Consider the following 24,523-nt stretch of genomic DNA (forward strand, 5'->3'; position numbering starts at 1 on the left):
CATTTCCTATAAGGCAATAATATCGGCTTTGATCTTTTTGAGTACGTCCACCAAAGCGAAAACTGGGCCTATTCTGTACAACGTGCGCACAACAGTAGGGAACATTAGGTTTTTTTGTTTCTTTTTCATAGTAGTAGTTTTTATCCGAGAGTGGGCACTAACCCGACGCCTCAAACCAATTTTTTTTTCTATAGTTCTTATGGGTGAACTCATAGCACATATCAGCTCACTTTTTCCATGAGTGTTGAAAGTGGCTACCAGAGATGACACCGCGGCGAGGTCAGTGTCAACAATTGAAATGAAAGAGGGCGAAGATAAGCTTGGGCTTTGTCATGCTATAGCCAATCGGAGCCGTTGCTTGGTATCTATCATCCCTTACGTCACCCGTAGTCATATTTATACTTTCTTTAAATTTCAATAAAACATTTTAAAAATTCTCTGTGTTAAGAAGAACAAAAATTTAAAAAAATGTCTATCAATAATCCCCATCAACCAAATTGTCGTCTAATCTTCACTGAACCGGCATTGCAATATCGTCGCACCAACATTATTGCTTCAATTTCAAAATCATCGCAAAATCCGAAAATATTACAGCAAATGATTTTGGCTGGCATGAATATTGCACGTTTAAATTTCTCTCATGATACGCAAACGTTCCATGAGAGATCAATAGAATTGCTGCGGGAGGCCTCGGAAAAATGTTCCCTCGAATTGGGACGTACCATCCAAGTGGCCTTAGCCTTGGATACAAAAGGACCCGAGATAAGAACAGGCCTATTGGAAGCAGGCCCTAATGCTGAAATCGAATTAAGGAGCAATGATAATTTTCGCCTCTCGATTAATCGTGATTTAATGGCCAAGGGCAATCGTGATTTTATTTATGTGGATTATGAACGGATCATTGATGTCCTGCAGCCCGGAAATTTGATATATATAAATGATGGAGCCTTGGAATTGGTGGTAAAAGAATTGGGTGTGGATTGTGTTCTTTGTCAAATACGACGTGGAGGCATGTTGGGTTCACGCAAGAAAATAAATTTACCCGGCATCAATGTGGACCTGCCAGCTGTATCGGAAAAAGATCAAAATGATTTGAAATTTGCTGTGAAAAATAATTTCGATATGATTTTTGCTTCATCAACACGAAATGCAGAGGCCTTGCGGGAAATTCGTTCAGTGTTGGGTACGAAGGGTAAAGAATTGAAGTTAATAGCAAAAATCGATTCTCAGCAGGGTCTAGAAAATATTAATGAAATTCTCTGCACCGCTGATGGCATACTTTTTGATCGTGCTGATTTGTCAATAGAAATTCCAGCAGCAAAAATATTTCTAGCTCAAAAAGCCATTGCCGAACGTTGTAATCGTTTGGGTAAGCCCATTATAATTGCATCCCAATTGCTTACATCAATGTGTCAAAAAACGACACCCACACGCTCCGAAGTGGCCGATTTAGGAAATTCGATATTAGATGGTGCCGATTGTGTTATGCTTTCTGCAGAAACAGCCATAGGAAGATATCCTGTAGAATCTGTTGCCACTATGGATGGTATAATTCGTGAATTTGAATTAATTGCATTTCATGGGAATCAATTGCGGGATATCCCCTTGACATTGGATCCCGTTAATACGCTTGCCATATCGGCCGTAAATGCTGCCAATAAAACTATGGCTTCGGCAATTATTGTTTTAACAACTTCCGGCCGGTCGGCACATTCAGTGGCAAAATATCATCCCAAATGTCCGATATTGGCCGTAACCAGATGTTCCCGTGCATTTCGTCAATGTTTTCTTTATCGTGGTATTGTTCCAATGCTTTATACAGGTAAGCAGATTTTTTCGACAGACTTCGAATAAATATTTGTTTATTAAAAACATTTTTTCATCATCTAGATAAACTTGCTGACAATTGGTTGGAGGCTATAGATGCCCGCATACAATTCGCCTTGAATGTCGCCAAACTCATGCAGATTGTAAAGACGGGAGATACAGTTCTAATTGTATCACCTTGGAAAGATGGTGCTGGTTTTACAAATAATCTACGTTTAATTTATGCCTATTTTGAACAGGATGATGTAGATTGTTTGCTGCAGGATGAACGGAAATCAACAAAGAAATTGATTTAAAACTGTTTATACAAAATACACAATTAAGGTTAATGGTAAATAAAAAATACATTCCGAATATGACAGATACCACAGGTCCGTATGCAGACCACTGATTTTTATAGCAATTGGTCTGTATAGAGGACTAGCGTAGGTGATGATAAATACCAAGCAACGGCTCTGATTGCTTTAACATGGCAAAGTCCAGGCATATCTTGATCCTTCTTTCATCTCAATTGTGGACACTGACCTCCCTGCGGTGTCACCTGGGTTAGTTTATTTCATCATCCGTTGAAATAGTAAGCTGATATGTGCCGCGAGTTCACCCATAAAATGTGTTAGTTGTCCACACTCGGTCTACTATGAAAAAACAACGAACAAAACCAAACCCTCCCCAATTTTGACGACCCCAGCAAACGTATAAAGTACCACAATATTCGAATCTGCACTCGGAATGTGCGCATGTTGTACAGAACTGACGCAATTTTCGCCAGCTGATTAGTACAATTTGGCTAGAGGAATTTATGCCCAATGATTGGAACCTCAGCATCATGTGTACCGTGCTCAAAAAATGAGACGATATGTGCCAACTATAGAGGAATTAGCCTCCTTTTCGTCGACTTCCTTTTCCTTAGCCTCCTTCTCGACCTTTTCGTCGACTATAAGGTCACATTCGACAGCCCTATCCGTTCAGAGGTGTTTAAAGCTATGTCTACGTTCGACATTCCTGCAAAATTAATGCGGTAATGTTTGATAACCTTAACTTGCATAAGGTCAGCAGTTAAAGTCGGAAAGGACCTCTCGGAGCTCTTTAATACCGAATGAGGATTCAGACAAGGAGTTTGACGTGTGATCTTTTTAATATCCTGATGGAAGATTACATAAGAGATGCAAATGTGAACAAAAATTACACTCTGTGCACCTAACAGGATATGCTACCAGCCTGCGCCGATGTCATCGATATAATGGGTCGAACATTGTGAGCGGTAACAGCCACCATTGAGCAAATCGAGAAGGAGTCTGCCAAAGTGGGTCTGACAATAAATGGCGAGATTGCCAAGCTTTTGGTATCAACGCGTAAGACGTCCAGTAGACTCGGACCAACTGTGGAACTTGAAAACTATAGCTTCGAGGTAGTCAAAGATTTTATATATCTCGGTACCGCCATAAATAAAACTAATGACATCAGTTTTGAAATTCGGAGAAGGATAGTGTTGGCCAAACAGATGCTTCTATAGTCTAAGTAAGCAGTTTAGAAACAAGAAAACTACTATCCATGCTGTTATATGAATCTGAAGCATGGGTATTTGTGCAAGCAGATGAGACAGCTCTTAGAGTGTTTGAGAGAAAAATTCTCCTAAAGATCTATGGACCGATCTGTGTTGACGGTGAATACAGGCGCGGATTGAACCACGAGCTTTACCATATCTACATGAACATCGACATAGTCAGTCGTATCGAGTTGCAGCGACTACGATGGTTAGGCCATGTTGTGTGAATGGATGAGGATGCCCCAGCTCAAGAGGAGTATAAAAGCGAGCCTACTAATGGTTCACGCAGAAGGGGAAGGCCAAGAATTAAATGGAAAGACCAAGTAGAAGACAACATCTAGGAGCATGGTTTCTCAAATTGGAAGATGTACGCCTGAAGATCTTGTAGTGTTTGAGAGAAAAATTCTCCAAAAGAACGCTAAGGCGCCGAACAACAATCAACAGATGCCATGGGCACCAGGGTTAAAATCCCAGCCGGGCTCAAGCTGAATTTTTGAGATTTTTATGCCATTTTAGGGCGAAGGATCATTCATCTAAATGTTTTTATTAATTTTTCTTTAGAGTTGATTGAAGTTGCAATGAAGTAATAACCAATTTTAGTTCTTTGAAGATTCTCGCCATATTTGGATATTTTGGGTTCTCCTTTTCGCAGAAAATTTTTGTGCATCGATTCTCCCAGGAATATATAGGAATTCATTGCCATAAATGGAATCGCCAAAACTATCTGTTATTATGTTATGTTTATTATTTTATTTTAATCTAAAAAATAGGATACATTTCTTATTTAGTTTTAACAAAAAATATATAAATATATCTATATATTTTTTTTAAATATTATCATCTTTTGTTTTTAATATATTATCATATATTTTCATTAAACAAGTCTTGCTGATCCCAAATGTTTGCTGGTATAGGCTACCTTTTGTCCCCATTCATTGCGATAATTATTGGCACGTTTAACTCGGACGACTGCATACATTTTAGGCGACCTACTGGGATACAAATTATCCCAGTTCGACAACGGGTAATCCAAAATGTGAACATTTGGTTGTCGTCGATGCGTCGCTTTCTTATTCGTAATAATTCTCCCGCCACTAACGGCTCCTCCTCCTCCAACATTAAGTATATCAATTTGATATGGTGCATTGGCCGTATATCGCACAGTTTTCGAAACACCCGCAGACTGTATACGATTATAACCCGAACATCCTGGCATATAATGTTTGATTTTAGTCGATAAACGTTCCACTTCGTTAGTCATCCATTTTTGTAGTGTCTTATTGACCATGTTAGGGGTTTTTCTTTTTTAATTTTCTTGGTTTGGAAAATTATTTTATTATTATTTTTTTTTTTTTTTGGAAATTGAGTCTTGTGAGTCCAACAACGTTTTAATGCACACTGACCACTATTCGATTGATAGAATAACTTTGGTAAATTCCGTTGTTATCATAAACATACGCAAAAAATAAAAAAAAAAAAACAAACATAATCACTTGTTCTACATGGAAGGTTGAAATTGGAAATGCCTTCGAATGAAACCTACATAAGATGCTTATGTTTAATTTTTTTCTACAATGAACAATGCGCTTTCGCAGACAGAAGGAGAATGTTTAGTTTTTTAATCTGTTTTGCTCTAAACATGTAAGCAATAAACAATAACAAATCTAAAAAAAGTAATCTGCCTATCAATTAAATTGGAAAAAGTAATGAAAAATTCGATTGTATCAAAACATTGGTATAATTATTAGACCACATTTAAAATATATCTGTTATCCTCTGAGAACTTAAAATAACAATTTACAGCCACTTCAGTTGGAGAATAAATCTAGAGCCTTACAGCCTGTTTATGGAAAATTCCACACGAACGAATTCGAGTGACTTACGACCAAACTCCTTGGTTTTGAAAAATATGTCATTTATTTTTATTTTGAATCAGAAAACATTTAAAATAAAGGTTTGGTCGTAAGTCACTCGAATTCGTTCGTTTGGAATTTTACAAAAACAGACTGTTAAAAAATACCTAAATTATGACGGCAACCAAGGTGTATTTAATAAGGTGTATGCATCAGATACAACAACAAATATTTTACAAAAACAACATTGTTGTTATAGAAATTAAATTGTCATGCTGACAATAAGTTTTTGACAAAAATAAACAAAAACAATAATTAATTTATTTTTGTCAACAACTATTCTTTGAGGAATAATTAATGAATTTGTGTATTCTTGGGTTATTGGCGGTTTTAGGTGAATGAAAAATAAAGTTTAAGACCTGGTCGCGATTAATTTTAAGTTTCCCACATGCAGCCCATGACTCCTTGCCTTCTTAAAGTAAATTGTATGTCCTTCAATTTCAATCCCCGGCCAAAGATTAAATCATGGAAATTGTGTTAACCGTATAAAATCTTTCTATAGGCGATTTTACCTCCGCCGAGGATTGTGACAAGCACCAAGGGGCCGATTCAGATAGGCTAACGTAATCTCCTCGATTTCATAAGTAGTTGGGATTTATGGACTGATTTCCACACATAACACAAGATATGTGACCAATCGGCGAACGGGGTTATAACTGATTTAAGCATATGTTTCCTTTCCGTCCGCCTCTGTGAATGTATTTTCTTTAATTGTTATTATTAAAAAAATACTACATTTAAAAACCATTTTTGAAATCGAAATGTTATATTGAAAATGTTTTTGACAATTTACTTTACAAACAAATAGGAAAAAAGTTTGAAACCATATGATTGTCACTTACACCTTATTAAATACGCCTTGGTATCAACATAACGTTGCCGTCAAGGCGTATTTAATAAGGTGTAAGTGACAATCATATGGTTTCAAACTTTTTTCCTTATTGTTTGTAAAGTAAATTGTCAAAAACATTTTCAATATAACATTTCGATTTCAAAAATGGTTTTTAAATGTAGTATTTTTTTAATAATAACAATTAAAGAAAATACATTCACAGAGGCGGACGGAAAGGAAACATATGCTTAAATCAGTTATAACCCCGTTCGCCGATTGGTCACATATCTTATGTTATGTGTGGAAATCAGTCCATAAATCCCAACTACTTATGAAATCGAGGAGATTACGTTAGCCTATCTGAATCGGCCCCTTGGTGCTTGTCACAATCCTCGGCGGAGGTAAAATCGCCTATAGAAAGATTTTATACGGTTAACACAATTTCCATGATTTAATCTTTGGCCGGGGATTGAAATTGAAGGACATACAATTTACTTTAAGAAGGCAAGGAGTCATGGGCTGCATGTGGGAAACTTAAAATTAATCGCGACCAGGTCTTAAACTTTATTTTTCATTCACCTAAAACCGCCAATAACCCAAGAATACACAAATTCATTAATTATTCCTCAAAGAATAGTTGTTGACAAAAATAAATTAATTATTGTTTTTGTTTATTTTTGTCAAAAACTTATTGTCAGCATGACAATTTAATTTCTATAACAACAATGTTGTTTTTGTAAAATATTTGTTGTTGTATCTGATGCATACACCTTATTAAATACACCTTGGTTGATACTACGTCAAAACGTAGACCTACATTAAACATTTTCTGTCAGCAGGCTTTTTATTAAATTCAAATTTTTAATTTCTCCATGGAACAAAAACTTCTCCTTGACAGACAAATTTCAATATAAATCATTCCAGGAATATACGAGAACGTTATATTAATAACTTATTTACTTAGCTGGCTAGTGACAGAACATACGTTCTATAAGCCGAACTTAAAAAAGATTTTCAGGCGCGTCGGTCTTTCGCGCAGCTCTTCCAATTTGAAAGACCAGGTTCCGAAATATTATCTTCCACATGACCTTCCCATCTAATTCGTCTAATATCGTTTTCATCAGCATAGGCGAGTAACATGTGTTGTTTTGTGTACATAGTGATATGTCTATTTACCTTTGCCCTTCGTATGACCTTTTCCAGCAGGATGTTAAAAAATCACACGACAAACTGTGGACTTTTGGACTCGTGTGTCTTTTCCACGAATTGTCTGGTCAATGGTGGATTTTCCAGGACTGAAGCCGCATTGGTATGACCCAATAACCATTGGCTGTAGTCGTTCACACAGTACGGTGGATATCGCTTTACATACGATGGGAAGGAGACTAATTCCTCTATAGTTGGCATTCCTCTATCGTCTTGCCTCCTTTATCCTGCACGGGACACAGGATGCTGAGGTTCCAATCATTGGACATACATTCCTCTAGCCAGCATTTGACCACTGGTCTTAAATAGTTCCACTGGTAATTCATCGGCACCTGCTGCTTTATTATTCTTCAGTCGATTGATTGCTTTCCCTAATCGTGGCTAGATGGTATACACTCAATAACGTCATCTCTTATTGTTTGTGGAGTATCGTCTTTACTGCCACTATTTTATACCAGAAGCTTTGCAAAATGCTCCTTCCAGATACTCAACACGTGCTCTGTATCTGCCACCAAGTTTCCATCTTCATCTCTACAGGAGGATGTGCCTACACCAAAGTGTTTTACTCGTCGGTAACATTTCGGGACATCGTTCTGACTCCTGTACATCTCAATTTGCTCCGCTCACGTTTTTCTGATTCTTTCTTTTTTTTTTGAAAATATGTTTCTCCTTTTCTTCCGATAATTCTCTCTCGCATTATGTTTTGCTAGTGTCTGCAGGGTTGCTCTATACGCTGTGTTTTTCATATCAGTAGCATTACGCCACTCCTGATCGTACCATGGGTTTCTTGATGGTGGTCTTTGGTACCCAAGTGTTGCTTTTGCTGCAGTTTTTAGGGAATGGACAATTCTTTGCCATTGATATTTGCTATATTATTATCGGGAGGAGGAGTACATTCGTCAATCGGCTTTTCGACGTCTGTTTTCAGCTTTTCGACGCCGAGTTTCCGTGTTGTGTTAGATCACACCTTTTCTGCTACATTAAGACGAGTGCAAACCTTGGCTGCTAGAAGGTGGTGGTCGGAATAGAGATTCGCTCCTCGGATCGATGGAACGTCTAAAACAATGGATGAATACTTTCCTATCTACCACAACATGATCGATTTGATCCCGTTGATCGGGATAAATCCAGTTGGCCTTGTGTCTATCGAGATGCTTGAATCTGGTGCTGCTAACTACAATGTTTTTTGCTGCCGCGAAGTCAATCAACCGATATCGGATGTTGGCTGCATTTTCAGAAGTTGGGTCCAAAAATATTTTCCCATCCGATTTTTGCATTACTAGCAGAATTTGAATGTCATGGCCAGGGCAGCGTTCATATGCTGTTTCTAGGTGCTCGTAAAATATGTCTCTGGTCTGCTCATCTTTGTCTTCCGTTGGAGCATAGGCGCAAATAAGACTGATGTAGAACTTCGCTTTTATGCGGATTATAGCAATTCGCTCATCTACTGTAGAGAATCTGGAGACGATGACTTTTATTTTCCTATTAACCATAAATCTGCAGCCAAATTTATGTCTCTTTCATGGCAGCTTTAATACAGGGCGTAATCATCTGATTTACTTATGTCAGTCCCTTTCCATTGCATTTCCTGTAAGGTAATAACATCGGCTCTGTACTTCTTGAGTACATCCTCCAAGGCGAAAACTGTGCCTATTCTGTACAACATGTGCACATTCCATGTGCAGATTCGCAGGTTGTGGTCCTTTATACGTATATACGGGGGGTTGCTAACATAAGGGGAGTTTGGTTTTATTTTCATAGTAGTAGTTTTTTCCGAGTGTGGGCAACTAACCCGACGTCTCAACCTATTTTTTCTTAAAGTTCTTATGGGTGAACTCGAGACACATATCAGCTCACAATTACAACGGGTGATGAAAATAGCTATGCCATGTGACACCGCAGGGAGGTCAGTGTCCACAATTGCTTACGCCACCTGAATTCACATTTCATCTGACCTTTAAACGATCATTTGACTTTCAAAATATTCGGAACTTCTAAAAGCTACTGAAAAATTTTGAAAGGTATTTAACAAACTATTCTATATATTTAAAGGTTTTTTGAAAAAAACTTCATTTTAAAATTTTCTTTCTACAACGAAAGTTGTAAAAACTTCGGCGAGTCCCGTTGTTTTTTTCCAAAAAAACGAGTCGTCAAAAAAGTGTTGTTGTAAAATTCATTATTATTTTATATTTCAAAAAACGTAGAGACATATGTAGAATAATATATTTATGTATATACATATATGTAATAAAAAAATGTTGTGCATTTTTTTTAAATATAAATTCTTTCGAGTAAATTGTGTAAATTTTTTTGGACATAGTCTATAAATTACTAACATGAAAGGAACTATATTGCTAAAATAAAATTTAATTTAGGCAAAGAAAATAATAAAAATAAAAAACTAAAATCTAAAACATAAAATAAATTATAATTAAATAAAGAAACAATAAAACAGGAGAGCACTTTTGTCATGTAAAAATAATAATAATAATAAAAAACATTGCAATGCGATGTATGGAAAAAAATATTTCCATAAACAAACATAAGGTATAAAACCAAATTCGTTACTAATAAAAAAAAAACATATAAAAAATGGCAACAATTGGTCAATTAAGGGGGAAGGGCAGAGATTTCTAATAAATTAGCAAAATTCCAAAAAGAAAGAAACTAAGAAACTTTGCAGGTTTCGTCGTGTAAATTATCGCCATTAAAATCATCATCTTGTGTTGAAAAGGCACCGCCTTGCAAGACTTTATTGACCGCAGCTCGGGCCAAATAACCGGTGGTTACATTATACACCAATGAATAGAATGGTGTCATATCGTTGTTGTGGTCCTGGATATTGTTATCCTAAAATAATTATACCGAAAATAAATAAAAAAATCCCAAACGATTTTTAATAAAACAAAAATTGAACCGTACCTTGCAATACATTAAGAATGCCTCCATAAGTATTTCATCCAAATCCAATGCCTGCTTAAAATGTAGCTCAGGATTCCTGAATAAAAAAATCGAAAAGAAGAACAACAACAACGCCAATTTATTAATACCACCCTCAATTCATTTAAGTGTCTTGCTACATCGTGTTTCGTCGTCGTCTTACCTATTCAAAATCGTTGCAATAATACACAATAATTCCACGGTAATTTGTCGCCTTTCTGGTTTCTCAATGCATATCAAGGTCTCTTCTACCAATAGCGAAAAATTCAATTCACCTCGACTCATATTGATGAGGGTTGGGGTGGCCGGCAACAAGTGACCCTGTGTTGTAATGCCCAATGGTGTTCGCATAAGAATTTCCCATATTTTATTGTAGAAATGTTTGGGCACACGACACAAACAACCTTCCAATTGTCGACGTTGTAGGGTGGTAAGTCTATGTTGGATATATGTGGATATATAAGAATTACAATAATAATATTTTTTGAAGGTTTTAATATGTGATTCGGTATGGAATAAAACAAACAACATTTTAATGTTTTGCAACAACAAAAAGGAGGAAACATAAAAAGAGAGTAAATTTTTAAATTCAAAAATGGGTTATTTCATAAAGGACATAGGATCATTTGGTTTTTTTTAATGTCTGAAGGGCTGTTTAAAAAAGTATTATTAAAAATCACACACTTAACAATTTAAAAACCACTGAAAAAAGACTTTTAAAAAATAGTCCTAAAATCCACTTTAAAAAATATAATCTTAAAATTCGCATTTAAAGGTCTAAAAGGTCTAAATACCTGAAGGTCTTTGAAAAAATGTTCCTAAAACTCCATGCTTAAAACTTTAAATGTCATTCTTAAAAGTCAAATTTTAAAAGTCGAATGTCCTTTGGGGTGGCATAGGGGATGATAGATACCATGCAACGACTTTGATTGTCTTTAACATGGCAAAGTTCAGGCTTATCTTGGTCCCTCTTTCATCTCAATTGTGGTCACTGACCTTCTCGCGGTGTCACCTGGGGTAGCTACTTTCATCACCCGTTAAAACAGTGAACTGATATGTGCCGCGAGTTCACCCATAAGGAGTATAAAAAATGGGTTGAGGGGTCGGGTAAAACCCGAAAAATCGGGAAATAAACGAAAAATAAAAATAAACGAAAAAAAAATAAAACCAAACCATTCAATACCTGTCTACTACTAAGCTTGAAATTTTTAAAAATATATATTTTTGGTCTTCCTCTATTTATCTCAAAGAAGGATGATTAACTACTTCTTTTTTAACTTTACGATTCTCTGACTTTAAACGATCTGCGAATCTGCACTTGGAATATGTGCACGTTGTACAGAAAAGCGCAGGTGTCGCTTTGGCGGATGAACTCAAGAAGTAAAAAGCCGATATTATTGCCTTACAGGAAATGCGATGGAAAAGGGACGGGCGTAAGAAAATTAAATGATTACGCACTGTATTATAGCTGCCATAAAACGAAACATGAATTTGGCTGGAGATTTATGGTCAATAAGAGAACAAAAGACCTCATCTACAGATTCACTCCAAAAAGATGAGCGAATTGCCGAAATCCGTATAAAAACGAAGTTCTTCTACATCATCAGTCTCATTTGCGCCCATACTCCGACGGAAGACAAAGATGAGCAGACCAAAGATATATTTTACGAGCGCCTAGAAACAGCATATGACCGCTGAAAATTTTAATGCAAAAATCGGAAGGGAAAATATTATTGGCCCAACACTTGGGTACCAAAAACCACCATCAATTAACCTATGGTACGATCAGGAGTGTCATAATGCTACTGATATGAAAAACGCAGCGTATAGGTCAGTCCAGCAGACCGTAACAACACGTAATGCGAGAGAGAATTATCGGGAGAAAGGGAGAGAGGAGAAACATATTTTCAAAAGAAAAAGAAACATATGAGCAGGAGCAAATCGAGCGGTATAGAGGTCAAAACGAAGTCCGGAAATCTAATCAACGGCAAAGCACCAAACCGAATGCTTTGGTATGGGCACATTCTCCTTTATAGACGATTATGGAAACCTGGTGACAGATACAGACCAATTGTTGAGGATCTGGTAGGAGCATTTTGTAAAGCTTCTGGTATCAAATACTGAAGGTGAAGAAAATACCCCAGAACCAATAAGAGATGACGGTATAGAGTGTATACCGGTATAGAGTGTATACCTAGCCAAGATGAGGTAAGAATGCAAAAAATGGGCTGAAGAATAATAAAGCAGCAGGTGCCGATGGATTACCAGCCGAAATATTTAAGACTGGTGGTCAGATGCTGGTCAGGAGCAAGCACCAACTGATTAGTACAATTTGGCTAGAGGAATGCATGCCCAATGAATGGAACCTCAGTATCCTGTGCCCCGTGCACTAAAAACGAGACAAGACGATATGTGCCAACTATAGAGGAAAAAGTGTCCTTCCCCTCGCACATAAAGTGCTATCCAGCATGCTGTGTAAACGACTGATGCCAATGGTCAATGGCATTATTGGACCATATCAATGCGGCTTCAGACCTGGCAAATCAACCATTGATCAGATTTTCAGTCTGTCCCCAAATCTTGGAAAAGACCCATAAAAACCTATTCGTCGACTATAAACCCGCATTCGACAACCCTATCCGTTCAGAGATATTTAAAGTCATGTCTGCGTTCGGTATTCCACAAAATCAGCTGTTAAAGTCGGAAAGGACATATCGGAGCCCTTTAATATCGAACGAGGATTCAGACAAGGTGACAGTTTGTCATGTGACCTCTTTAACATCCTGCTGGAAAAGGTCATACGAGATGCAAATGTGAACAGAAATGACACTCTGTACACCAAATAACATATGCTACTAGCCTACGCCGATACATCAACATAATGGGTCTAACATTGCGAGCGGTAACAGACACCAATACTAGAGTACTTTCTTGGTTTCTCTAAAGGAAGTGCATTTTTTCCATAATTAAGGAAGTTAGTTTGTTATAGAATCTGAAAAATGGAGATTTTAGTTCAGTTTTTTATCACTTACCTTTCTTCGGCAGCCCATTCACTAACAGTTAAGACCTTTTGCAATAATATACGCACTTGGAAAGGTGATAAATTTTCCAAATCAATTGATTCCTGGCCAGACATTTGCAAATAAAGGCGCATGGCTTCCAAGACCCAGCCTATACGGATCTATATTACAAAAAAAAGAAAAATAGATACTCCAACATTTTTAATAAAAAAAAAAAAATACCCCAAAACCTTACCTTCAAAATACCACGAAACATGGTGGGATTTGTTGCAATCAAACGCCCACAATACAATACAACCTCCTGCTGCAGTACAGCCTGTACAACATTATACGGCTGCACAGTCTTATACATAACTTCTTGAATTTCCGCCGGTGTCATAGGTTTATCGAATACCGTTTCTTTTTGTCCAATTACACCGACCGTTAACTCTTTACCATTGACGAGGACAGTGGTGATGAAAGGACTTATTGAATCCACAATATGATGTAGAAGCGATGAACAATAGCGTACAGCACGCCAATAACGTAACGAACCAGCACGATGATACAATTGCTGTAAAGCTTGTATAACTGATAAGCCGTTGACTTCAAAGTGCGGACCTTCACGATTCAAAATAATACCCCATAATTGACAGAGGCAATAAACGGATTCGGTACTACGTAGGGCATCGATGATTTCATGTGTTGGCTTGTGATTGTAGTGCTGAAAGAGAAAAAAAAACGAAATGCAAAATTAAGATTGGGAATTAAATTTGAAAAGTGAATCTGAAGACGAGGTATTTTATTCTTCTGTTAACTATTAATCCGCGTCCAAATTCATGACTCGTTTCATGGTAGCTATATTAGAGTGCATCTGAATCACTTGCGTCTGCCCCTTTCCCTCGCATTTCCTGTAAGGCAATAATATTGGCTTTGTACTTTTTGAGTACATCCGCCAAAACGAAAGCTGCGCCTGACCTGTACGACGTACGCACATTCCAAGTGAAGATCGTGGTCCTTTATTCGTTTTAGGGAATCGTCAACATTAAAGTGGGTTTGGTTTTATTTTTCGTTGCTTTTTCATAGTAGTAGTGTGGGCCCACTAACCCGACGCTTCAACCCATTTTTTTATTAGACACTAAAATGAGGAGCTACCCTGTATCACTTGCCAGGTTGGAGCACTAGTATTCGAAGCTTGCAATGATGCCGCATAGCTGGTCTTTCACTTAATATGAAACTAACAATGTTTTGTCTTTGTCTGCGCCTCAAGTTTTACTATAAAAACCTGGAGTATATGTATTTCAGAAAAATAAATATATGTATCTTACCTCCACTGAGATTTTTTCTTCCACATAGGTTTGGGCTTTTGGCACATCGGTCAATGATTGATAGCCTATATATTCGTGATTTATTTGGGCAAAGGCATTTTCCTTATCCGATAAATCGCTTTGATTGATGAAATCCAAATGTTCTATAAAAGAAATTACAAAAATATATATATATACAAAAAATTGTTAATATTGAAAGTCCGCTTTTCCACTTACCCATACAAGAGCTACTGATTAAATTTTGCAAGCGACCAATACGAACTTTCATACCATCACAATAACCCTTCTTCAGCATGGCCAATAAATCCAACATTTCCTTAAATTGTGGATCACGCATATGCTCCTCACGTATTAACAGACAGACCGTTGGTCTACCCGACAGACGCCAATATTTACCAACAAATTGTAGCTCAGTTTTAATATCATCAATCAGTAGGGCCATATCACGATATAAATAAAAATCAGATACTTCAAATATCAGTGGATAACATAAGACAGTCATGCCACAAATACGATAAACTTTACTCGTGCCCAATGAGCCAACGGGACGGGGTGGTCGACCGGAGAGGCCAACTTTTTTATTAACACCCAAATGTTGGTAGACCTTAATGAGTTCGGTGGAAGACCAAATTTGTACGGGTTCAACCTAAAACAAAAAAAAAGTATTGAAATTAAGTAAACAAATTTGAAAAGAAATGTGTAATTTATATATTACCTCATGTGGTGTCTGAGTTTGTATGCCATATGTTGCCATCATTGCTTGCAGACGCATTGATTCGGCAATTAATACAATTTGTACAACTAAATCTGTGGCTGTACCCTGAGAATTTTGAAAAGTAATAAAATATTATTAAATGTAATTTTTAATAAAAAAAATATATTTTTTTAAATAACAAAATTGTAACGCATTAAATATTTACATATATGTAAAGAGTTTAGTACAAGTATACATACATATATTCAATATACATAAATAAAAAAAAATAAAACGTGCAACATTCCAAACAATAAAATCACAAAAAATACCAACAAATAATGTACACTTATATAAAACAAAATGCAGAAACAGACTACAGTCAAACATTGTTATAACGAACACTATATATATGCGAAAATATTGCAAAGAAATCCAATAAGAAAAAAGCCAATATCGGTGTCGATAAACGTAAATACCCTGTACCCTGTGTTTGGAGTAGAGTACAAAAGTATGTGGCTATCGGGCAATATTTAACAAATTTAAATTCCACCGAAGCTTCGTTATAACATTGTTCGACTGTATTTAAATAAAATAAACATTTTAATTAAAAAACAAATTGTGTTATTTAAAAAAAAATTGAAAATTTACCTCGTTCTTATTATTATCCCCTATAAAAGGAACTCTAGAGGTCTAAATGATTTATTTATCATCATTTAGTTTTTAGTTATTTTTTAAGTAAATAGGAAAAAATGTATGCTGGTTAAAATTTTGTCAAAATTATATTATTATCAATTTTGTGTTGTTGTATAGTGTACGAAGCAAATGTTGAGAAGGAACTAAAATTGAAATTGGTTTTCTTCGTATATTACGGAATTAAGCAAAAGCCTTCATTGAGAGCGTGTATAAAACAAAGTGGGAGTATTTGGATATAAAAAAACGAATCTATCGATCGGATAAAAACTTGAAATTATAAAATTTTGTTTCTAAATATAGTAGGAATTTTAGAAACCTATTTTAAGGATACAATTAGATACATTTAAGCTAAAAAAACATTAAAAATATTGGGATATATATAGGCTACAAGGTATACCCTGTGTCCTATTTATATACAACAACAACCATAAGGCAAACAAAATATGGGAAATCTGGAATTTTTAATTAACATTTTTAGGGACCAATACAAGGCGTAGATTTTTTAAAAAATTTTTTTCAGACTCCAATACAAGTCGTGGATTTTTTAAAGAATATATTTCAGACCCCAATGCGTGGCATGGATTTTTTAAACAACATTTTAGGGACCAATAAAAGGCGTGGCTTTAATATGGTGAAGTCAAGGCTTATCTTGGTTCCTCTTTCATCTGAATTGTGGACACTGACCTCCCCGCGGTGCCACCTAGGGTAACTATTTTCATCAACCATTGAAATAGTGAGCTGATATATGTGCAGAGAGTTCACCCATAAGAACTATAAAAAAATGTGTTGAGGCGTCGTGTTAGTTGGCCACACCCAAAGAGGGGGAAGGCCACGAATTCGATAGAATGATCAAGTGGAAGACAATATCTCGGAACATGATATTTCACGCCGGCACTGGAATTCTTTTTTAAGCTCGACTTCTGAAACAAATGTTCCACCACAAGCCAGCTAAGTAAGTAGGTATTTTAGTAGGCATATTTACTAACCAATGAGAATCCAAAAATACTAAATTAGCACCAATTCTCCTCTAATCGACATAGAATATTTATCTGATCAGGAATAGGGAGGGGTTTCAGGTTAATATTTTGGGGGTGATGCAAACTGAATGACATATTTAATGGAAGTATATACAAAAATCGCCTTTATTAAACTGTGAAATGAAAAAAACTATTTTTCATGTACATCTTAGATTGAAAATATAAGCACTTTTTAAATGGGTTCGGCTATAAATTTAATGTGAATGAATGTAATTTTATTATAAAAAAATAAACCTTACCCAAAAAAATTGTATTGAGTTTTCTTGATATTTACATTGTCTGTACCATATTTGAAAATCCAAATTTCAGAACAATTAGATTTCACACACTTACTTTTACGACAAAGCATTTGGAAACGTCGTTTGTTTTAGTACGCGTATTATATATAATTAAGATTATAAATTAAAATGTTATTGATTTAAAATTTTTAATAAAAAATATTACAACAAACCCTGCTTAATTATAACTAAGCAAAACAATATTAAAACAACAATAACAATTATTATTATAACCCATGAATAATGAACAGTTCGTTGAAGAAAATCAATCATCATACATTCAACAGAGAAATTTAGGATTATTCGATTTTCACAATTTAAAATAAACAAATAATAAACAACATTAAAAATTCTCAACAAAATTAACTACATATTTCAAACGAATTTAATAATCAGTACTGCCCAAAAAATTAACTACTTACAGTGCCAGGTTTTGCCTAGTTTAAGAAGAAAAATATAAATATTTAAGAAAAAAAAGAACAAAATAATGTTACAATTGAATTTAAAGATAATTTCACACAAAACAAAAGAGGATCTGCATAAAATAAAAAAGGACGATCTACAAAAAAAAACTAAAGAAAAATTAAAAAAAAAACAACTTAAAAATTTAAAGTTAAACAGGGTGTCATACAGACAGACATTTTTTTAAATAAAAATTTGGAAAAATATTTAATAAAATAATAGTTTAATAAAGAATCATAATTTAGATAAAAATTCATTGAACACCATTTTTTATTTAAAGGGAATTTTGAGGTTATCCAAAAAACTACAAGGGAAACCAGCAAGGAAAGTAGTAAAGTCGGACTGGGCCGACTATATGATACCCTTCACCACTTTGGGTATATTCGAAGGAACATTGACATAAAATTGAACGAACTTAAATATGTGATCTTTATCTATAAGTAAACCGACTAATATAAATCCCAACACATGCCATTCTGCAGCCTATTCCAAATTTTGTAAATAGATTTAAAGCAAACCATAAATGTTTAAATGTTTAAAATGTAATAACCCATTGATTATTTGGTGTACAATAAACATGAATAGGCCGAAATTATATATGAAAGCTATGCTATATCTAAATCTGAAACGATTTCAAAGAAACTTGCCAGAGATCAAAATATATGTGAGAGCTATAACTATATCTGAACCGATTATCACGATACTTCGCACACATCATGTTGGACTTAATTCAGTACCCTATGCCCAATTTCGTGCAAATCGAAAGATATATAGGAACTTTGGTGCACCATTTACCTAAAATCGAACGAAACTATATATGGAGCTATATCTAAATCTGACCCGATTTTCTCGAAACTTGACACACGTTATTCTAGACTGAATTCAGTACTCTATACCAAATTTCGTGCAAATCAAAAGATATATAGGGACTTTGGTGCACCATTAACATAACATCGGACGAAACTATATATGGGAGACATATCTACATCTTACCCGATTTTTACGAAACTTAACACACATCATTTTGGACCTAATTCAGTACCCTATGCCAAATTTCGTGCAAATCGAAAGATATGTAGAGACTTTGGAGCACCATTTACCTTAAATTGAACGAAACTATATAAGGGAGCTATATCTAAATCTGAACCGATTTTCTCGAAACTTAACACACGTCATTCGAGACTGAATTCAGTACACTATGCAAAATTTCGTGCAAATCAAAAGATATGTAGAGACTTTGGTGCATGGGGGCTATATCTAAATCTGAACCAATTTTTTCCAATTTCAATTGGGTTCGTCCTTGGGCTAAATAAGTGACTTCTGCCAAATTTCATTCATATCGGATCATAAATGCGACCTGTACCTTGTGTACAATTTAATATCTACAGACGGACACGGGGAAGTGCAATCGACTCATATTTATGCATATTCTCAAAAGGAACCATGTGTCTATCTCGCTTCCGTTTGCACAAAGACATAATACCCTGTACCACAGTGTGGTGAGGGGTATAAAAAGAAATTAGTATTTATTTTTTGAGGTCATCGAAGGCGAAAAAAATTTTTTTCCAAAAAAAAAAAAAAATAAAATAAAATAAAATTTTGAATTTAGTAGAAAGAAAATTGATAGCAAGAAAATTGTATGTATGTATATAAAAAGGAATTGTGAAACCTTTGTATTTTGTATGCATTATGTGTGCAAAAGATAATTAAACATTCTGTATAGATTACGATCATGCCAATTATTATTTTTACTAACTACTTTTTGTCAGTTGTGAAAATATTAATGCCATTTTTTGTTTTGTTTATATAAAGAAGTGTAATATATATATTTTTTGGTGAGTAGTTAGCTATTTGTCTTGCAATATAATAAACATACATATGTATGTCGTATATATATTTTTCTTTCAAAAAAATCATGTACGAAAATAACTTACGTTGTGTTTCTCATCGAAGGCTTTTCCCTGGGATTATATATGTTAATTGTATTTAGTTTACAATTTTTGTTTGTGTTGTTGTAACCAATTTTTAGTTTTTTTTTAATATTTGTTTGTTTTTTTTTAATTTGTACGTGGACATTGGAGAGGAGGACAACATTAAAAGGTAGTCGTAGGTTATGGTTTGTATGATTAGAGGGGAAAAAACAAAAAAACATATGGACAAAAATAAACATCAATTATACAGGGAAATATTCCATATCAATATCAAAAGCCAATTCAGTAAGACAAACAAAAAAAGGATAAATAAATAAATATACTCTCAAATCTCTATACCCAATAGGTTTTTCATTATCATCATCAATCATTTCATCAACAGTACACTAGAAACCCTAATTTTTCTTATTATTACATCTTACCTGGAAGGCAGAATAACGACCAGCACGTCTGGGCCTATTATAACTGGGCAAATAACGGCGTATGGGATCCAATTCATTGATGTGCAATAGGCCACCAGTTAGTAGCTGGGCTATGATAAACATTGATTGACCCCACAAGAATAGAGACTGGGATGGTGCCTTCATATATGACCCCTCGCCATCTGGTGCATAATACATGGTCACCACCGGATCACCATGGCAATCTATATACAAGCATGGTCTCAACTCATTTTGATATTCTTCAATTTGTTCCGTGTTATTTTTGAAAACACCATCAATGATCATCGATATGAAAAACATGGGCCATTCACATTCATAACCTTCAAATTCTTTGATTTCACCAGTGTGATAATATCTGCAAAAGAAAAGGATAATAAAAATGTAATTCAAATCAATAATTTTTTTATTACTTACCTCCTTGTTTTATCTTCATTCTTACTAAGGAAGCCATCACGTGAGAATCTTTTAAAACCCCTTTTGCTACGTAAGCGATTTATAACATTATTTTTGGTTTGCTCCACCAAGCGTTCTTCGTGTGAGGCAAAGGCTGGGAAGGATAATGTCAAGAGCAATGATGCATCAACACCCTAAAAAGATAAAAGACAAAATAATTTAAAATATTGCAGGTGACAATTTTTTAAAGAATATTTTTCGGATACCAAAGGAATGCAAGGATTTAAAAAAAAATAATTTTCAAGGACTTACCTTACTACTCGATTCCCTTGGCAACATCGTTTCGAAAATACTGCGATTACGATTGTGAGCATCAATATCAACATAAACGACACTCCAAGAGGCACCTTTTTCACCAAATAAATTACAACCATTAATGGCTTCCAAAGCCGATTTGGCCATGCCAATTGAAGATGCATGAATTTCTGGTGTGCCATTATTATATTTCGAACCACGTTCCCACATGCCAAAATCGGGTGTACGATAGGCACGTTCAACATAGTAAACTAAATTTTGGACAAAGGCCACCTCATCCTGTAAATTAAATAAATTATTATTAAATTACAAAAATTATTTTATGAAAAAAATCCACCATACCTGTGTATAAATAATTTGCAATCCCGATGTTATCATCTGTACCAAAAAAATCAAATACAACGATACCACATCGATTTGCAAATGATTATACAAATCATCTGAATAGATTATTTCACCGGTATGCAAATGAAATTTGCTATGTAAGGCATGTTGATTTGATTGTCGTTGTTTGAAAAGTTCAACCCGCGATGCCTGTTTTATCCAACATTCGAGTATGCCACGCATACACTTGACAGTCGATTGTCCCAATTCATAGGATTTACCACGATCATCATCGATACGACGATAGGCTTGATATAAACTCCATACAGCAGCAGCACAATAGACACTATCACGTACACTGCCCACCTCTTGATCAATACTCGTCACGGGAAAGAGACCCGTAATGGGACTTTGAAAACGCAGCAATTGTCGTTTAACTGAAATTAAAAAAAAGAAATAGAAAATTAGAAAATATTTTAAAGAATAATTTTTGGAATGCCTATCAAAACTTAGATTTTTTAATGAACATTTTTTCGAAAATCTATAAAATCGTAGATTTGTTAAGAATATTTTTTCGAAGATGTATCAAAATGTAGATTTTTTAATGAATATTTTTTCGAAGGTCTATAAAAGGGTAGATTTTTTTATGAATATTTTTTCGAAGGTCTATAAAAGGGTAGATTTTTTTATGAATATTTTTTCGAAGATCTATAAAAGCGTAGATTTTTTTATGAATATTTTTCGAAGGTCTAAAAAAGGGTAGATTTTTTAATGGGGTTTTTTTTTTGAAGATTTTATTAAAGAAGATTTTTTCGACAGTCAAAATTTTTTAAAGAATTTTTTTTCGAAATTCAAGGTTTTTAATGAACATTCGAAGATATCTATCAAAGCGTATATTTTTTATAGAATATTTTTCGAAGTTATATTTAAGCGTCGATTTTTTAAAGAATATTTTTTCGAAGATCTATAAAAGCGTAGATTTTTTATGAATATTTTTCGAAGGTCTATAAAAGGGTAGATTTTTTAATGGTTTTTTTTTTTTTGAAGTTCTATTAAAGCGAAGATTTTTTTAAAGAATATTTTTTCGAAGTTCTATCAAAGCCGTAGATTTTTTAAAATATTTTTTTCGAAGATCTACCAAAGCGAAGATTTTCAAGATAGAAATTCAAAGCGTAGATTTTTCGAAAGTCAAGATTTTTAAAAAAATATTTTTTTTTTCTGGAATCCAAAAAAATCCTAGATATTTTCTGGAACCCCAACAATGAGTATTTTTTTTTTTTGGGCCGAAACAAATCGTATCTTTTTTCTGGAATTCAAAGAAGAATGAGATTTATATCATTGTCTTAAATTTTTTTTATCTTATTCTCTACTGAAATACTCAAAAGAAAAATAAGGATCTTTTTTAACAAAATAATTTGAAGTCCAAATATCAAAATGTTTTTCATAAAATTATATTGAATTAATAACGTTTAAAATTTCTTAAAAATTTTTTGAAAAAAAAAATAGTGAAAAAATAGTTTTCAATTAATTAAATCCAATTGCAAAGAACGACGCCGTTGTATCGAACAAATTGACTAAGTCAATTTTTCAATAACATTTTAATATAAAAAATAAAACCTAACTACTGCCGTAATGAGGAAGTTATCCATAGATTAAAATAATTTCTAAAGGATCACATTTGTAAAAATGATCTACAAAAAAAAAACAAATATTTCTTAAAAATATATAAAAAATCTCATGTAAATAAATCAAAAAGAACACAATCACTTCTTGCAACATATCGTCGGTTTTTGTACAATAAACAAATAATATATGTATGTGCATACACACATATGTACGTTTGTACAATCGACAAGATGCCAATCGAGTATATGGGTTTGCTGCCTGCCTATGTTCCCGAGACACACAAAAGGGGAATACAACTCATATTATATAATTTAATAATAATTAAAAGAGACAAGGAAAAAAATGATGCTCAACGGGAAAACTTACCAATTCCATAGTAAATATCCAATTGTTTACTATAAAAAAATATGGAAACAAAAAACAATTAATAATTAATACAAATTAACACCAGCAACAATTTATACATACACAGTATCTTCATAGTTGGATGTCTTTAGAAATGAATCCAAATTAATATCTTCCAAACTATTGTGTCTTCCTGATGTTGATGGTGCTCCCGAATTGAGTCCACTATCTGGTGCATTGAATGTAATGCCCAAACTATGGAAAATGAAAAAAATAATTTAAAACCTTTAATATTTGGTATTTGTTTGCTCTTACGTTTTGGGTGGATCTCTCATTTTGTCGTTTATCGGAATTAATTAAAGATTTTTCAACTGACGTTTGTTTTTTCTTCTGCTGCTGTTAATTATTGTTTGGTTTTTTTATTCAGATGAGATTTGCTTGTGTTCCCATAGCTGTGTGTAAATACCCTTGTAAAAGTCAAATTTGACATATAATGACAAACAGCTGATTGCAACAGCATGATTTGGTTATGATTTGTTTTGCTAGTTGGCGAGTACTGGGTGACTCATGTGAACATAAAAGTGGTATTAACAGTAATGGTTATAATTCTTCGACGAACACGGTCCGCATTGTTTATAACGCATGATCAAGGGACTGAGAAAACTGATGGCTATTAAGCCATATCAAGTAGAAGCTAGATTTTAAATACCATCTTTATAAGTGATGCTGAGAGATATTCCATGAATAAATATTTGCTTTCTACAACTTTCTTAGCACGCAGATTTAGTAATGTGATTACGGGAGGACATGCGTAACCAATTTTATGTTCGGTCATTTTTAAAAAATTAATTTGGCATGCTCATATTGAGTATTACGTTGGAATCAAGGCTTATAAATAAGGTCGCCCCGGGAAACCAGTTGTAGATCAGCTACCTCTTAAGATTGCGGTCAAAATCTATTATTTTGAATTGACTTTTATTATGAAAACGTAAACAAATGTTACATTCTGCCTAATGCGGCATAACGGTGGAGTTCCACACTAGCTCAGGTGGGAGCGTTTTTTTATTCAGGGGGGATTTTTAACCCTGCCACCATTAACCCTAGGGAATGAACACTTTAAGGAACTTTGGATCAACACAAAAACAAAGACGAATACAAACACAACATAAAACCATGACACAGGAGCTTGATGGAATCTGCTCCTCCACTTCGCCCACCCATCCTTGACCCTTTTGATCCTAAATTTAAATTGCAATATAAAGGGCCCCGTACACCACTTACACTTACTCACTTACAACATACTCTTAGTTTTGGCTCTCACACAAAGGAAATTAACACAACATATTTAAAATTTAAATTCTAACATAAAAACAATTTATTGAGCTGGT

The 24,523-nt window shown here is 34.4% G+C and overlaps 2 protein-coding genes across 4 annotated transcripts; one reads left to right on the forward strand and one right to left on the reverse strand.

Moving 5' to 3' along the window:
- Window positions 1–468: 468 nt before the first annotated feature.
- On the forward strand, window positions 469–2,123 carry LOC133323708 (pyruvate kinase-like). Its single transcript, XM_061532629.1, has 2 exons — window positions 469–1,822; window positions 1,891–2,123. The coding sequence occupies exons 1-2, from the start codon at window positions 469–471 to the stop codon at window positions 2,121–2,123; spliced, it is 1,587 nt and encodes a 528-aa protein (XP_061388613.1).
- A 7,868-nt stretch (window positions 2,124–9,991) lies between these two features.
- Window positions 9,992–23,501, reverse strand: LOC133323707 (probable phosphorylase b kinase regulatory subunit beta). 3 transcript variants are annotated; one of them, XM_061532626.1, is made up of 16 exons: window positions 23,451–23,501; window positions 23,259–23,390; window positions 23,157–23,185; window positions 21,183–21,601; window positions 20,838–21,119; window positions 20,547–20,719; window positions 20,112–20,487; window positions 17,719–17,733; window positions 15,307–15,411; window positions 14,808–15,237; window positions 14,592–14,734; window positions 13,520–13,987; window positions 13,297–13,445; window positions 10,428–10,700; window positions 10,247–10,322; window positions 9,992–10,174 (listed from the first exon to the last, which is right to left on the reverse strand). In XM_061532626.1, the coding sequence occupies exons 1-16, from the start codon at window positions 23,468–23,470 to the stop codon at window positions 9,992–9,994; spliced, it is 3,273 nt and encodes a 1,090-aa protein (XP_061388610.1). In that variant the 5' UTR covers window positions 23,471–23,501. The 3 variants fall into 3 exon arrangements, with proteins under 3 accessions (XP_061388610.1, XP_061388609.1, XP_061388611.1); XM_061532625.1 differs by lacking the exon at window positions 17,719–17,733 and adding an exon at window positions 19,693–19,719; XM_061532627.1 differs by lacking the exon at window positions 17,719–17,733.
- Window positions 23,502–24,523: the final 1,022 nt, after the last annotated feature.

Source organism: Musca vetustissima, unplaced genomic scaffold (assembly GCF_032173495.1).
Source record: "Musca vetustissima isolate MV318-11 ecotype Yass unplaced genomic scaffold, APGP_CSIRO_Mvet_v1 utg385470, whole genome shotgun sequence".
Classification (NCBI taxonomy): Eukaryota; Metazoa; Arthropoda; class Insecta; order Diptera; family Muscidae; genus Musca; species Musca vetustissima.

Bases quoted from the DNA above. Each gene is read 5' to 3' on its own strand.
- LOC133323708 (XM_061532629.1), top strand. From the start codon at position 469: ATGTCTATCAATAATCCCCATCAACCAAATTGTCGTCTAATCTTCACT. The intron at 1,823-1,890 runs GTAAGCAGATTT...TTCATCATCTAG, and splicing joins TGTTCCAATGCTTTATACAG to ATAAACTTGCTGACAATTGG.
- LOC133323707 (XM_061532625.1), bottom strand. From the start codon at position 23,470: ATGAGAGATCCACCCAAAAC. The intron at 23,186-23,258 runs GTATGTATAAAT...ATTTTTTTATAG, and splicing joins TCCAACTATGAAGATACTGT to TAAACAATTGGATATTTACT. The intron at 10,323-10,427 runs GTAAGACGACGA...TTTTTTATTCAG, and splicing joins ATTGCAACGATTTTGAATAG to GAATCCTGAGCTACATTTTA.